Source organism: Pelophylax lessonae, assembly GCF_965119305.1.
Source record: "Pelophylax lessonae genome assembly, chromosome: 5".
Classification (NCBI taxonomy): domain Eukaryota; kingdom Metazoa; phylum Chordata; class Amphibia; order Anura; family Ranidae; genus Pelophylax; species Pelophylax lessonae.
Window position 1 is genome coordinate 503,895,051 of NC_138772.1, and position 14,523 is coordinate 503,909,573.

The 14,523-nt window shown below is 43.6% G+C and overlaps 1 protein-coding gene across 2 annotated transcripts in view; it reads right to left on the minus strand.

Annotated features, from left to right (window-relative positions):
- The window catches only part of TRPS1 (transcriptional repressor GATA binding 1), a 436,341-nt gene that overhangs the window by 293,683 nt on the left and 128,135 nt on the right, over positions 1-14,523 (minus strand). For both annotated transcript variants that reach the window (XM_082259357.1, XM_082259356.1), the window contains exon 3: positions 13,156-14,063. In XM_082259357.1, coding sequence (XP_082115483.1) covers positions 13,156-14,061 — 906 coding nt within the window. In that variant the 5' untranslated portion in view covers positions 14,062-14,063. The remainder of the gene's footprint in view (positions 1-13,155; positions 14,064-14,523) is intronic.

The window sequence follows — 14,523 nt, forward strand, 5'->3', positions numbered from 1 at the left end:
AATTACAAAAAGTCCAGCATATTCCCTAAAAATAATTGAAAATGCAACATATTGAAGCAATTTTTATTAAGTCTTCCCAGGCTTTCCAGATCTCCTTTAATTAGCTTAAATACTAAAAAGCAATGAAATGGGGCTGTGTGGTCTTGGAAAAAGAAATAGTAATGGGAAAATTAAAAACCAAGTATTTTTATATAAAAAAACTGTGTGTAAAAAGTTAATAATCTTTAAAAATATGTTTAAATATCAACACATTTGTTTTAGGGGTGGGGGAGTTTGGGAGAATAATGTTTGACACATTTTCACAAAACAAAATCCTACTTCATTTCAAAAGTCAAAAGTTTGGTAGGGAATTTCTATCTTATATTCTTGTAGGAAAAAAAAAAAAATCTGTGTAAAAATGTATCTAAAGCTAAAACTTTTTTGATATATTTTTAAATCGAGTTAGAAACCCTAAAGATTTTTATTGCTGTTTGTTTTCCTTCATTGTAGAGATTTACTCTCAGTGTCGGTTCACACTATGGCGACACGACTTCGGGGCAACTTAATGAAGTCGCCGTGCACCGCGACTTCGGCGCGTCTTGCACCGAATTCACATAATGGAAGTCAATGCAAGTCGCTCCGACTTCGCCCAAAAGTAGTGCAGGAACCTTTTTCTAAGTCGGAGTGACTTGAGTCGCTCCTATTAGAACGCTTCCAATTGCACAGAATGGAGCGCGACTTGTCAGGCGACCAAGTCGAAACAGTGTGAACCGGCACTCAGTGGAAGTTAGGCCCCTTTCACACATACGGTCCGTTCAGTTCAGTCACGTCAAAATGTATCAGTTTTTCATTCATTTTTCTTCCGTTTTTCATCAGTTTTTTTTACATCCACTACCAATGCAAAAACGGATAAAAAACGGACTGTTTGTCTGTTTACATCCGTTTTTCGTCCGATCCGTTTTTTTGACGGATGAAAAATAGGGCATTCATCCGTTCCAAGAAATGGACATTGACGGAAGCGGATGAAAACGGATCATGAATAAGGCCCCTTTCACACATACGGTCCGATTGTCTGTTTTTCATCCATCCGTTGACTGTCTATCTATCTAGAGATTTATTGGACAAATAGAAGGGAATAATGAATAATGCAGTTACAGTCCTACTAATATAATAGGGTCAATGCGCAGAGCAATGACAATATGCAGATTTCAGTAACCCAAAGCAACCGGTTTGGTCATCGGTTTACAGCGACTAGAATAGATTTCAGATAACTGTAGCTTAGTTTTCATGGGTTACTGCACATTTCATACTACTTTCTGAAAAAGTCGGAAAAAAGCCCAGCACTGAATTAAATTTTCTTAATCACGTAAAAAAATTCTTCAGCACTCGCTGACCGAAGCAGCCTGTACCGGGCAAGACAAACATAATTTAGCCACAGGAATTATTGAGCTTTCTCTGACTAGTCTTCCAGCATGCATAATTCATGTTTCATAAGACACGATATGCAAGGATTAATCCTAACGTACAAGGTCACATAATGTAATAATTTTATATTGGCGTGATGGATAAGCAATATTTAAGCTGTGAATTATACTTTTGATCTCATGCGTGCACTCCAGTCATGTGGTTTGCACTGATTACTGTAAGGTTAGGCAAGGGGTCCCAGCTTGTGAACACTGATGGACACCGATGTTGCAACCGAATTTGATGCTAGGGTCTAAGAGTAGTCCTTTTTGTACTTATTTTCTCTGTATCCCATAGGCAGATGTAGCACCCTCCTAGGTAGGTGCTAGGAAAAAGAATAGTTTGCCCTGCCTGCTTCACAGGGGAGCCTGATCAGTAGTTAGGCCTGTTACATATGTCCAGGTGTGATTCATCTGGTCTGAGGGAGTGTCCCCACTGTATCCAATAGGGGAGCCTGTTGGACAGTGGAGGAAACCCCGCCAGTGACACACAGGCTTTTGTGACTATCCCAGTGGGTTGGCACAAACAGTGGTGCATCCTGGGATATGTTATAAAAGCCACGGGCACATGTGACAGGGTGTCTTTGGGCGGGAAGCCAGGTCCCAGGAGGAGGGTGACAGCTGTCTCTCCTCCTGCTGTTGAGGAAGGTGGTCACAGGCGGTCGGCCTTGTGGACCAGAAGTGTGGTGCTGAGCCAGGAGGTCCAGTGGATGCTGACAGGGAAGTTGGAGGCAGAGCGACCCAGGGAAAAACAGTGTCCGTGTGTACTGGGAAGCTTGCCAGGGGTCGGCCCAGGAAGGGGACCACTCCAGTAGGGTGTCAGAGGACAGAAGGTCAGCGCACACAGTCAGTGAGAAAGGGGGTTCCATGTTAGACATGAAAGAGGGACCCAAACGAGAGTACATGTTCTTTATCTTTACTTCAGAGGCAAGGTGAAGCAGCGGCCTTGCCGCATTCTACAGTCAGTTGTCCTCAGGAATTGTGCATAGTTCAAGTTGGAGTATCCCACTCATCCCTTCTCCCATCCAAGTTCCAAATAAAGCACAAAAAAACCAAATCCCCTGGACTGTTCATTGTCTGAGCCAAGAACCTTTAATGCCGTGTATCAGCTGTCAGTTGCTAATGGTAACCCAGGGGAACCCAAAAAGTGTAATTCTCAGCAGCTCCCTAGGGGGGCAGTGCTACACAGTAAAAATGCATAACCCAATATGAGTCAGGGAAATCTCTTCAATGTGGACATGGACAGCAATAGGGCAACTTTTTGCCATATCGTGAGAGAGGGTTGGAACCTTAAACAATTAAAAACAAAAACAGCCGAATACCAGAAAAATAGATTAATAAAAAGGAAAATGTTTCAATACAGTATAGAGCTGCCTTTCTCAACCTTTAAAACAGAGGAACCATTGGAATATATTTTCAATCTCAAGGAACCCCTGCCTAAAATGACTATATCTACAACTTATTATACATTAGTGCATGGGTGTCCAACCTTTTGGCTTCTCTGGGCCACAATAAGTGTAGAGAAATTTTCTCGGGCCGCATATAAAATATATACTATAGTTAAGGTATATAAGTAATAAAATGCTGCCGTGCCCTTCCCGCGCCGCCATGCCCCCCGCACTAATTTAACACAACTAGAGGATGATCAAATGAAATGGAATCAGTATACAGAGGTTTACTTCTTCTGAGAGATAATAAAGGAACACTCCAACCACCATGACCACTTCAGTGATTTGAAGTGGTCATGGTGGTAGGAGTCAAAAACACTGCACATGCTCGCCTCCCCCCCCCCCTTTCCCCTCCGAGGCAGCCTCTGCCTACAGTTGGAAGCCGCTGTGGCTGTGCCCCAGACCCAATTTCCTTCCTCCCCAGCAAAAAAAAAAAAGTTGTCAGGGGCAGTGGGCCGCATTGCCTGCGGCTCCGGGCCGCAGGTTGGACATGCCTGCATTAGTGTAATGGTCAGTGGGGAGAATGTTCCTTACACTTGTGGACATTGGGAAGAATTACTCCCTTAAAGAAGGCTAAAGACCAATGGTGTCAGATTCCTCTTCCATATCCCTTATCTTCCTTCTTCAGCCTCTGAATGGACAGTGATGTTGCAACCCCAGTGCACGCCCAATGAAGTTGCATTATTATGGCACCAGATAGGCTTAGGCAGCTCATAGATGACTTGATTTTCTTTCTTTCCATTACGGGTGGAAAGTAAAGAAAATCACTTGGTTCCCCCATCAACACAGTCAGGGTTGATGGGGGAATGCCTGCTGCAGCGCTATTGTGTTCTGCCAGCGGGGGGGGGGGGGGGGGGGGGGGTGGACGGTTCCCTGCATAAACTGGCTGAATTCCGATCCATGTATGGCCAGCTCTACAGTTGCCAAGAGTGTATCGGGCGCTATTCATGTGTTGGCAGTGTAGGCTGTGTACATACAAACAATTAGCTAGATAAAGGGGAAAGTATTTCTGTCAGAAAACATATACAAAATCTATTTTATCCAAAAAAGAAATGCCTACTAAGCATAGCTCAAATAAAAAAACTGAAACCAACACAAGGGACATAACTTACAGCCAGTAGGATGTGTCCCTTTTGCTGATTCCTCTTCTGCTAAAAGAAATCTTCCTCTATTGGTGATCACTCCACCCCTGCCGCCATAATCTCTCAGTGAGGTGTTGATTAATACAATTAAGGGTCGTTGAATGGAGGAAGTGGGGCTATCAATCATCTGCTCATCCTCCATTCTTAAATCGTGATCTATTCATAGACACTGTAGTACGGCTTCTGTGAATGGAGCAGCTGGGTGAAAAGGGTGAGCATAATCAGGCACTCATGATAACAGCCATTGATAGCTTTTACCCCCTGGAAGATTACGTGGCAGAGGAGGGGCATGAACAGCGGAAGATTTCTACTGGCCAGGGGAGGACTGGGCCAGGGGGGCAATTGCCCCCTGGGCCGCTCTTATTGCCCCAAAAAATGGCTGCACCGCTTCTGCCACAGACATGCCTAAAAGATTCCTGGTGAAGAGAAGTAAAAAGTCCCTGCCGCTGACCTACTGGGTGCGGGCTGAAGACAAAGACAGACTGCAGCCCCCCCCCAGCATGTATGGTGTGAACTGTGTCTGTGCAAAGGCTAGTTCCATACCCCACTTGAGACTCTGCCCCCTGCCAGCCCCAACCGAGCTGTCCCAGCTCCCTTCAACCACCCCCAGCTAGCCAGGTCGGTAACCCGGATTCGGCCGATGAGTAGAGAGTACCTGGAGCAGTGCTTCAGCCTAGAATGGAATCAGGAGGCTGGCTGAACCATGGGCCTCTGGTTTGTACTTGCCCCCGGGGCTGAAAGTTACCAGTCAGCCCCTGCTACTGACAGACGAGGAAACAGCACAAGGAATGCATCCTACTGACTGTAAGTTTTGTCCCTTGTGCTGATTTTTCTGTTTTTTTTTTTTTGTTGTTGTTTTAGCTACACGTTGCTAGGTTCACACATGTACATGTTGGGAATGTGTATGCTTTAGCATATTCATTTTTAATGGCTTCTCTATGCATCTACTAATGTATGAATTTTCGTGGGTGCCAAACTGCAAGGTGCTGTAGCACCATGCTGTTTGGTGCATTTTTGTAAAAGAGTCAGGAACTTTTTTTTTCCAAGTTTCTTGTGCATAAGGCAGCCCGTATAAATGAATGGGCTTCCATGCACACATTGCACAGGAAAACATGTGGAAACATGCATGCTCAGTCGCACCTATTAGGTGTGAGCCTTTCAGTTCTGCCTTTATGCACGTCCCTGGGTACTGGAACTTCTGCCAGGTTTTTTATTGTGGTCTCTATCTCAGCTAGTAAGATTCCTCCTCACTTCCTGTCCCGGTGTCTCTGGTCACTGGGACAGGAAGTGATGGGAAATCTCCCTAACAGGTACAAACGCAGAAACATAAACTAGACAAAAGACCAAACTTTTCCCCACTCCACTAAATAAATAAAACAAGTTTTGCCTAAAATTACACTGTAAAGATTAACAACAACACAGGACACGGAGGAAATGGACATCTGAACATTTGGTTGGAGTATTTCTTTAGCTGGATGCCATCATCCAGTCTAAATGACACCTATGTATACTTTCTGGATACAGATGGCTGACTCAGACTAATAACTTATCTGGTGTCCAGCCGAGGAGTATTTTTGCCTGCTGAAAATTCCAGCTGGTAGATCAGCAGGGGGTACAGTTTAAATAGCCTGGCTTTACATTTAGTTTAATTGTGGCTTAAAGGTTTTATTCTATAGGAGTCCCAGCCTAAGTGCAGTAATCATTTTTCATAGCAGTGTCTGCAGTTCTTTACTTCCAAATAGCACTTAAAAAGATTTAGATGTAAAAAAATAAGTAAAAAAAAAAAAAAAAAAGTTCATGTGCATGGTGAACCTGAAAAGTCTTCCCTGTTTCTGCGCTGTTTTTTTTTCAAGCTTTTATCCTATATAACTGGATCAGTCTGTAGAGGGAAACATACGTTTCCCAGTTTAAAATGTTACTTCTATGTATTTGCATCTTTGACTTACCTCTAAAAATGCCCATATTATTTACAGAAAGAGATAAGCCAGATAAGCCTGTATAACCCCCCCTCCAAAAAAAAAAAAAATGTTTTTTAATTTTTTAACATCCTCCCTGGCGGTATGATTGTTTCCGATTTTAGGTGCTGAAAGCGGTACCATTATTTTCTTTGTAATTCTTAAGGACGAGCAGCCCAAACCCACTATTTACATATGATTTTTTTTTACTGTGCGTTCTTCTTTATAACATCTCGGGTATGATAAAGTTTGAAACACAAAATCATAAATTATAATATAATAAATAACTATAAAAAGTTAAAGTATATATATATATATATATATATATATATATATATATATATATATATATTAGGGATGCACCGAATGTTCGGCGGCCGAACATTATTCGGCCGAAAATAGAAAAAATAGCACTTTCGGTGTTCGGCCGAATAAGTCAAAAGGCCGAATAATTTTGTGCCGAATAATAGGGCTGAACGATAGTCGATATGATATCGACTATCGTTCTGTGGCCGTAGTCGATATTCATATCGCCGAGGTCACGATATTTACAGGGGGAAGGGACTCGGAGGAGGACAGGAGGACTCACAGACTTCCGTGAAGCCGGGACACTTCAGCGGTGAGCATACATTACATTACTCACTCGTGCACTGCAGCCCGCCCCACACATTCAGTGAGTCTTACTCTCCTCCCTAGTTTTTTCAATGGCACATTCAGGAAGCCAATCACGCCGTGATTAGCTGCACAGCGAACCAATCACGCGTGCCTGCACACCTGATTGGTTCCGCTGTGCCGCACACAGCATTGGGCGGAAGATCCGGCCGCCGTATGCTGCAGGAATACATCGCGGGATCCCGAGGACAAAGTAAGTAACCTCTTCCAGGATCCAGCGATGCTCCCTGGCGGTACCCCAAGTGTGGCTCGGGGTTACTGCTAATGGCACTGAAATTCCACCCTGAGCCACACTCGGGAATACCACCAAGGAGGTTAATGGACACTAGTTGAAGGAGAACCTACTATTGGAGTGATGGTGCACCCACATTCCAATGTGATGAATGCAATATGTATAATGCAAGGTTATATCCAGACCACTGTTCCTGATCTTTGCTGACAGTATTAGGACAGGAGATGTACCAGGGGATTGGAGGAAGGCTAACGTGATTCCGATATTCAAAAAGGGCCAGAGGCATATCCCGGGAAATTATAGGCCTGTCAGCTTGACATCAATAGTATGTAAACTTTTGGAGGGGATGATAAGGGACTATATCGTAGAGTATGCTAAAGACAACAACATCATCAGCAGTAACCAGCACGGGTTTACAAATGGGCGTTCTTGTCAAACCAATCTCTTAATATTCTACAAGGAGGTGAGCTGTGAGCTAGATAGGGGCAGACCAGTGGATGTGGTGTACTTGGATTTTGCTAAGGCATTTGATACAGTTCCCCACAAGCGCTTAATTTATAAAATAAGGTCTGCAGGTATCGACAGCAGGGTTTGCTCTTGGATACGGAACTGGCTAAAAGGCCGTGTCCAAAGGGTAGTAATAAACAGCGCATACTCAGACTGGTCTGAGGTAGTAAGCAGGGGGTGCCCCAGGGCTCAGTCCTGGGACCAACCTTGTTCAATTTATTCATAAACAGCATTGAGGACGGGATCAGTAGTTCTATATCAGTTTTTGCAGATGACACAAAATTGGGCAGGGCAATAACTGCACAGCATGAAGCAGATATCCTACAGAATGACCTGGACAAAATTACGGAGTGGGCAAAGACATGGCAAATGAGGTTTAAGGTGGAGAAGTGTAAGGTTCTGCACTTGGGGACTAAAAACATAAAAACACAATACACGTTAGGGGGGGAACCTTTGGGGGAATCAAAAATGGAGAAAGATCTGGGAGTCTTGGTTGATGATAGATTAGGCAACAGCATGCAATGTCAAGTGGCGGCTTCCAAAGCTAACAGAATATTAGCATGCATAAAGAAAGGGATGTATTCCAGAGATAAGACTATAATCCTTCCACTTTATAAAACTCTGGTCCGACCGCATCTGGAGTATTCTGTCCAGTTCTGGTCGCCAGTCCTCAGGAGGGATGTGTTGGAGCTGGAGAAAGTCCAGAGAAGGGCAACTAAACTGATTAGGGGGTTGGAGGACCTTAACTATGAAGAGCGGCTGCAATCGCTCGATTTATTTTCCCTGGAGAAGAGACGTCTGAGAGGGGACATGATAGCAATTTATAAATATCTTAATGGGGATCTCAGCTTAGAAAAAAAGCTGTTCATTCGAAGGAATTGCATGAGGACTCGAGGACATACAATGCGATTAGAGGAGAAGCGTTTTAACCTCAGGCAACGAGGAGGGTTCTTTACTGTTAGGGCTACAAGATTGTGGAATTGTCTACCACAAGAGGTGGTTTCTGCGGGAAGTATGGTGACTTTCAAAAGACTCTTAGACTTACATCTCAAGGATCAGGAGATTAAGGGCTATGTTAGATGATTACAGTCACACATACCTACACGGGTTGAACTGGATGGACTGTTGTCTTTATTCAACCTCACCTACTATATGTAACCACAGCTCAGATGCTTCAGGATAACATTTGGGCAGTCACACAGCACCAAAGCCTAAGGCCCTGTTCATACCTGAGCGTATTTCAGCTCGTAAAACGCTCATCTCTGAAGTCTCAAAACACCCAACAAGCAAATTCCCATTCATTTCAATGGCCCTTGTTCACATCTGAGCATTTTGTTGCCTAAAGCAAAACGGCTGAAGCTCAAAAAAGTACATGAGCTTCTTTTTTGGCGGATTACAAGCGTTTTTTGTTAGATGGCAATGCCTGCCTCCAAACACCTGCAAAAAAACGCCTGAAAAAAAGCCAGAAAAAAAACACATAAAAAAGCCCAAAACAACGCCTGAAAAAAGCCCAAAAAACACCTGAAAGCGATACGCTCAGGTGTGAATGGGGCCTTAAGTCTCAGTACACCTAAAGCAGAACTAAAGCTATTGATTTAACAGTTTAACAGCATGTGCCAGGAATGCTAACTGTCACATCTGCTTCTGCTTTCAACCAAAATGCCAAGCCATCAAATGGCTGGAGTAACAACTAATTGCACCTACAGCATCATGGCGGATGAAGATCAAACAGATGCCAAAATGGCAGCTTCCTTGGCTGAAAATGATAGGAGGCTTTAGTTCTGCTTTAACTGGCTCTGTGTTTAAGAGGTTCATGGCAGGGGTCAAAGCCACCTTCCAAGTCCCCCCTTTATGGCTAAGTGAAGAGAGCCTGAAAACAAACCGGTCGTTTGCCCATTTAGGACAAAGTAACATGTTGACCTAACAGCTCACCTCCCTTCCCTCCTTCTGGTCCACTCGCCTGCTGGAGCTCACTGAAATACCTAGCTGAAGACCCTAACTGAAATTTTTGACACTTTTGCTCACTCTCCATGGGGAGCGATTGCGGGTGCCCGATCGGCTTTCCCGCTGCCTAATGGAGGCGTGTGCCCCTCTGTTGGAGCGTGCACGCCCCCAGGAGCGCTCCCACGAATGGATGTACCCATACGTCGGTTCGCACAGCTGAGTATATCTGCGGCGGACGGTCGGCAAGTGGTTAAAGCGGTAGTAAAGTCTGCTTTATGACTTGTACCTTCCGGTAAGGCTTACTTGTAGGTAAAATGAATATCTCCTAAATGTGTACCGCTTAGGATATATTCTCATTTGTAGAGGCCAGTGACGTCACCGGAACATGCTCACTACGCTCTCAGTGGACGGCATACTGGAGTCCATTGAGAGCAATGTGCAGCGACTATGACTAATGTACCTTGTCATTACAGCCCGTGAACCCGGAAGGAGGACTGGGGGAAGATGGAAGCACCAACAGCTGTGACAGCGTACTGCTGGATAGCTTAGCTTTAAGGTCAGTCTGTCATAACGTGCTAGTATGCATCGCACTGCACACCGATTTACACCACCCAGGAGCCCCCTTTTTTTTTAAAGTTTTGAACTTTGCTACCAATTTCAGTAAAACAAAATATCCTTCTTTGCTGCTTCCATCAACAACCTTCAAAAAAATAAGGAAAAATAGCCATGGGAATAAAACCTTAGGCTAGGGTATTCCTTTAGGCTCGGTTCACACTGCGTCGCTCCGACTTAGGGGGTGACCTTTGAAGTCGCGTGCAGCCCGACTTTGGCGCGACTTGCACGGACTTCATAAAATGAATGTCTATTCAAGTCGCTCCAGGTCGCCCCGAAGTAGTACAGGAACCTTTTTGTCGCTCCTATTAGAACCAGTCCTGTACTACTCAATGGACCGCGATGGTGCACGACTTGCCAGGCTGACCAAGTCGCCTGACAAGTCGTATTAGTGTGAACCGACACTTAATCTGCCTCCTAATCCTGAATTTGGTCATTTTGTTTGAGTTTAGTAACACTGCTGGCAAAATATGAAGCCTATCCAAGCTGCCTTCTTCAAGCATACAAGTAGTTGAATACTCTTAAAAAAACAATTGGCAACCTCTAGAAACACTCAATACATAAAAACATTAGTACAACAAGAATGGAAGGGAGAAAAGCACAAGTCCTGAAGCTTTGAGCATATCACTAATAATAATCATTCACAAAGGATTATCAGATTACTAGCAGTACACATGAATTAAGCAGCATTTTCACCTATTATGTGTGAAATGAACTCAAGAACTGTTATGCAGCAGCTTAGGAAACACGCTGCTTTGTATGTTGTGAAGAAATACGCATCTCAGCATGTGCTGCTTAACCAAGAACATTAGAAGCATTACATATGGTATGTTGGGGCTCTAAGGAAGAGAAGCTCTCGAAGAGGACTAACAGCTGTCCAAAGAGTCAATGTGATGGACGGAAATTCCTTTCCTGTCAAATATGTCTTCACTCAGTCCACCTCTTCCCTTCAACAAACATAGGAACCAATTTCCAGGCTACAAGGATAACATTCGCAAATTTTGTGGGGTCTGCTCAATGGACAAAAGAGAATAGATGTTTCAAAGGCAAGTCAACCCAAGTCTACTACTACTGATACTGCTGGTAGGTTCAGTAAATCTAAATTAGTTTTTAAGGGTTAGTTCACCATTTCAGAAAAAATAAAAAGTGAACCAACACCGTAAACCCTCCCCACCCCCTCCCCAGTCACTGCTTCACTTACCTCCATGGGTGCTGAGCTGTCGGTGCCCATGCAGCCTGTGTAGTGGTCTGGGGATTTGAAACCACCCGCTCTTCTCCCTCTTCTCTCTGCAGCACTTCTGGATCAGAGCAATGCTCAGTGCTCGTGTTGACCAATCAGAATTGTTCGGATCCATTCTGGAAGCGCCGAACAGAAAAGAGATAGAAGAGCAGAGATTTTAAAGCCCTGGCCCGCTACACAGGCTGCATGGGCACTGACAGCTTATCACCCATGGAAGTAGGTTCAGCGGGCACCAGGGGGTGGGGGGAAAGTAGAGTGTTAGTTAATTTTTTCTGAAAAGGTGAACACTTTAACCACTTGCCGACTGCTCACATGGGTGCTACTGCGGCAAACTGGCTCGATTCCGTCCAGCGACGTAGACCTACGTTGCTGGACTCCTCCCCTTGTGGGCGGCACGCTTATTGAGATTTTTTTTACCAAAAATATGTAGCAGAAAACAAATTGGCAAAAGAAGTAAAAAAAAATAGATTTTTACATTTTTTGGGGAATTTCATATAAAAAAAATGTAAAAAATATTGTTATTTTTTCAAAACAGACTGAATGTATGACATAATTTGCCTAGGCAAGAAACCAGGAAGTAACTGAAGAAATGTAAAACAAAAGGAATAAAATAAGTAAATATAATATACTTTTCAATCTATTTACTAATGCTAGCAGCATGAGGATTAAAAATAATCAATGCTGATTGGGAGAGTGAAGTTCCACTATAAGTTAAAGGAATATATTGTAAAGCATATGAGCTGTTTATCAGAAGATCAATCATGATCATCTAGAATAATCTTAATGTGTAAACGGGACTCCAGACATACTGTACATTTAACCTGTTTTATATAATGAGAACAGAAGGCACTAAAAAAATAGAAAGAAGGGGAACAATACATAGCTGACTTCCAGTCATCATACTGCTGAATTCCCGTCCGTACTCCACAGAGATAACAATTTCCTATTTATTGCCCAATTTTGTAAAAAATGGCAACTTGTACAGCATTTTTATGTATGCGGTTGAGAAGATTATACGCAGATCTTAGTGCCGGTTCACACTACTCTGACTTGGGACACGACTTGTGTGCCCTCAAGTCGCCCCAAGTCTCTTGTCATCACAAATTCAATGTAAATGAATGAGAGCCGTCTTAATATGCACTACTGAAGTCGCTCCGACTTCAGAAAAGGTTCCGGTACTACTTCAAGGTGACCCGTATCCGACTTGTGCACATAGACTTCAATGGGAGTCGCCTCTAAGTCGGATCCTTATCTATTTTCAAGCGACTTGTGATAAGACTTTCCAGGAAGAAGAAATGATTAGCCAGGCATTCCCCACAGACAAAGTCGCCTATCATTTAAAGTGGGGTACACACTAGTAGAAAATCTGCCGAAAATTCCCGCCCGATGTGAAATCGCCTGATTTGCGGCTAGTGTGTACACAACTTTCAGCAGCCGACCGCGCATGATCTGAAGTTGCTGACAACCCGGAAGTCTAGGAACAAATGTGCCAAAAAAAAGAAAAATCGGACGAGAAATTTCGTGAACATTTATGCACTGTCGACTAAAATGGTTATGACCGCTGAGAAGACAGAGAAAAATCGGAGGATATTTCGTCCGATTTTCGTCAAGTGTGTACGGCCCTTTAGTCTCTTCAAAGTAGTGCACAAGTCTCTTCCAAGTCTCTTCCAAGTCTCTTCCAAGTCTCTTCCAAGTCTCTAAACAAGTCTCTAAACAAGTCTCTTCCAAGTCTCTAAACAAGTCTCTTCCAAGTCTCTTCCAAGTCTCTAAACAAGTCTCTAAAGAAGTCTCTAAACAAGTCACGCTAAAAAGTCGCTTCTTCATGGGGGACTTTCTGGTCGCGGTAGTGTGAACCGGCTCTTACACATAATGTAATTCTACATTTAACTTTCACAGTCCTTCAAAACAACACATGCATGAAATGAAAGGATTTACTTGTGGAAAAAAAAAACCCCACTAACCTGCACATCATATGTTCCATTAAACAAAACGGGCCTTTGAGAGTTCATGTCCTGTAAGACACCTGAAAGCACAGAACGATTCACCTTGTGGAAATCTTTGGATTGGCTGAACTGTACCATATTATGAAGTGCCAAAATTTTGGTGTCAAGTTCGACATCTTGCCTGGTACGGTTGTGTAGGCCAAGATGGTATTTGCGAAAGTGTTTGATCAAGTCTGTGGGATCGTTCCCGTAGTATCCATAGCCACAAATGTTGCATTTGAAATCCTGAAGCTCTGGGGACAAAGGTGCAGACTCAGAATTGTCACTGACCAACACAACAGCTTGGGATTTGTTCAGCCCTGAACTCCCATCTAAAGGCACTTGTAGGTTTTCAGAGGCCACCGAGGCTGGACTAGAGTTCTGACAGTCTACTTTAACATTTTGCACCGTGAGGTCTGCAGCCCTTGGTGACAAGTCATTCTCTTCTCTGGTCTCTGAGGTATCTCCAAGTGGAGCAGAGACTAAATCTGGAGTGTCATCACTTTCTGTATTTTGGGGTGATTTTAAGGGCTCTAAGGCAGCCCTAGGATCTGAAGAGGACAGAGTCAGCATATTCCTCTCCGTCACCTCATCGTAGGCAAGGTTTCTGCCCTTGAGGTGGCTGTAGTTGAGCACACCTCTCTCGTTATTTCCCAAAACCTCACAGTCTTTTTTAAAGCTTGAAGAAGGTTCTTGGTCATGGAAACCTTGATCTTCACTGTTATGTTCAACAGAATTAGACTGTTCACTATTTTCTTGCATCAGGTCAGTGGAAATTTCTGAGTTCCTTAAAAGATCTTCTTGCTCTGGTGCAGCAGACTCAGTTATCTGTGCTTCACCTTCGCTTGCAACGTTTCTTAGAGGGGGATTCTTTTTCCGGACCATATCTATAAAAAGGAAAAAGATGAAAAATGTAAATAAAATGTAAAAAAATGTAAATACCAGTGTAGGTTTGTATGCATCATTTAAAGTATAACTAAAGGAAAAACTTTTCCACTCCTGGCAGTGAGACATTCCAACCCTGACTAATGCAGACTGGGACAAAGGGATCCAGCAGTATAACCCCCTTGTAATATCACCTAAGGACAAATTTGTCTAACTCAAATTTCTGCATTAGGCAAATTTCACCCCTCAACGCCTCTCTGTGATATACCCTACACAGCCTGCATGTTGTCCTAAGTGTACATAAGAGACAAGCACATTCTTGCATGTTGTATGGTTCCGTCCCTTTATTCAAGACTTCTGGCGAGCGTCATATCTTTGGGAAATATACTAGGGATGCACCAATCTGACTTTTTTGGATCCGATACCGATACCGATACCCGGCGTTGTGAAATCACTGATATC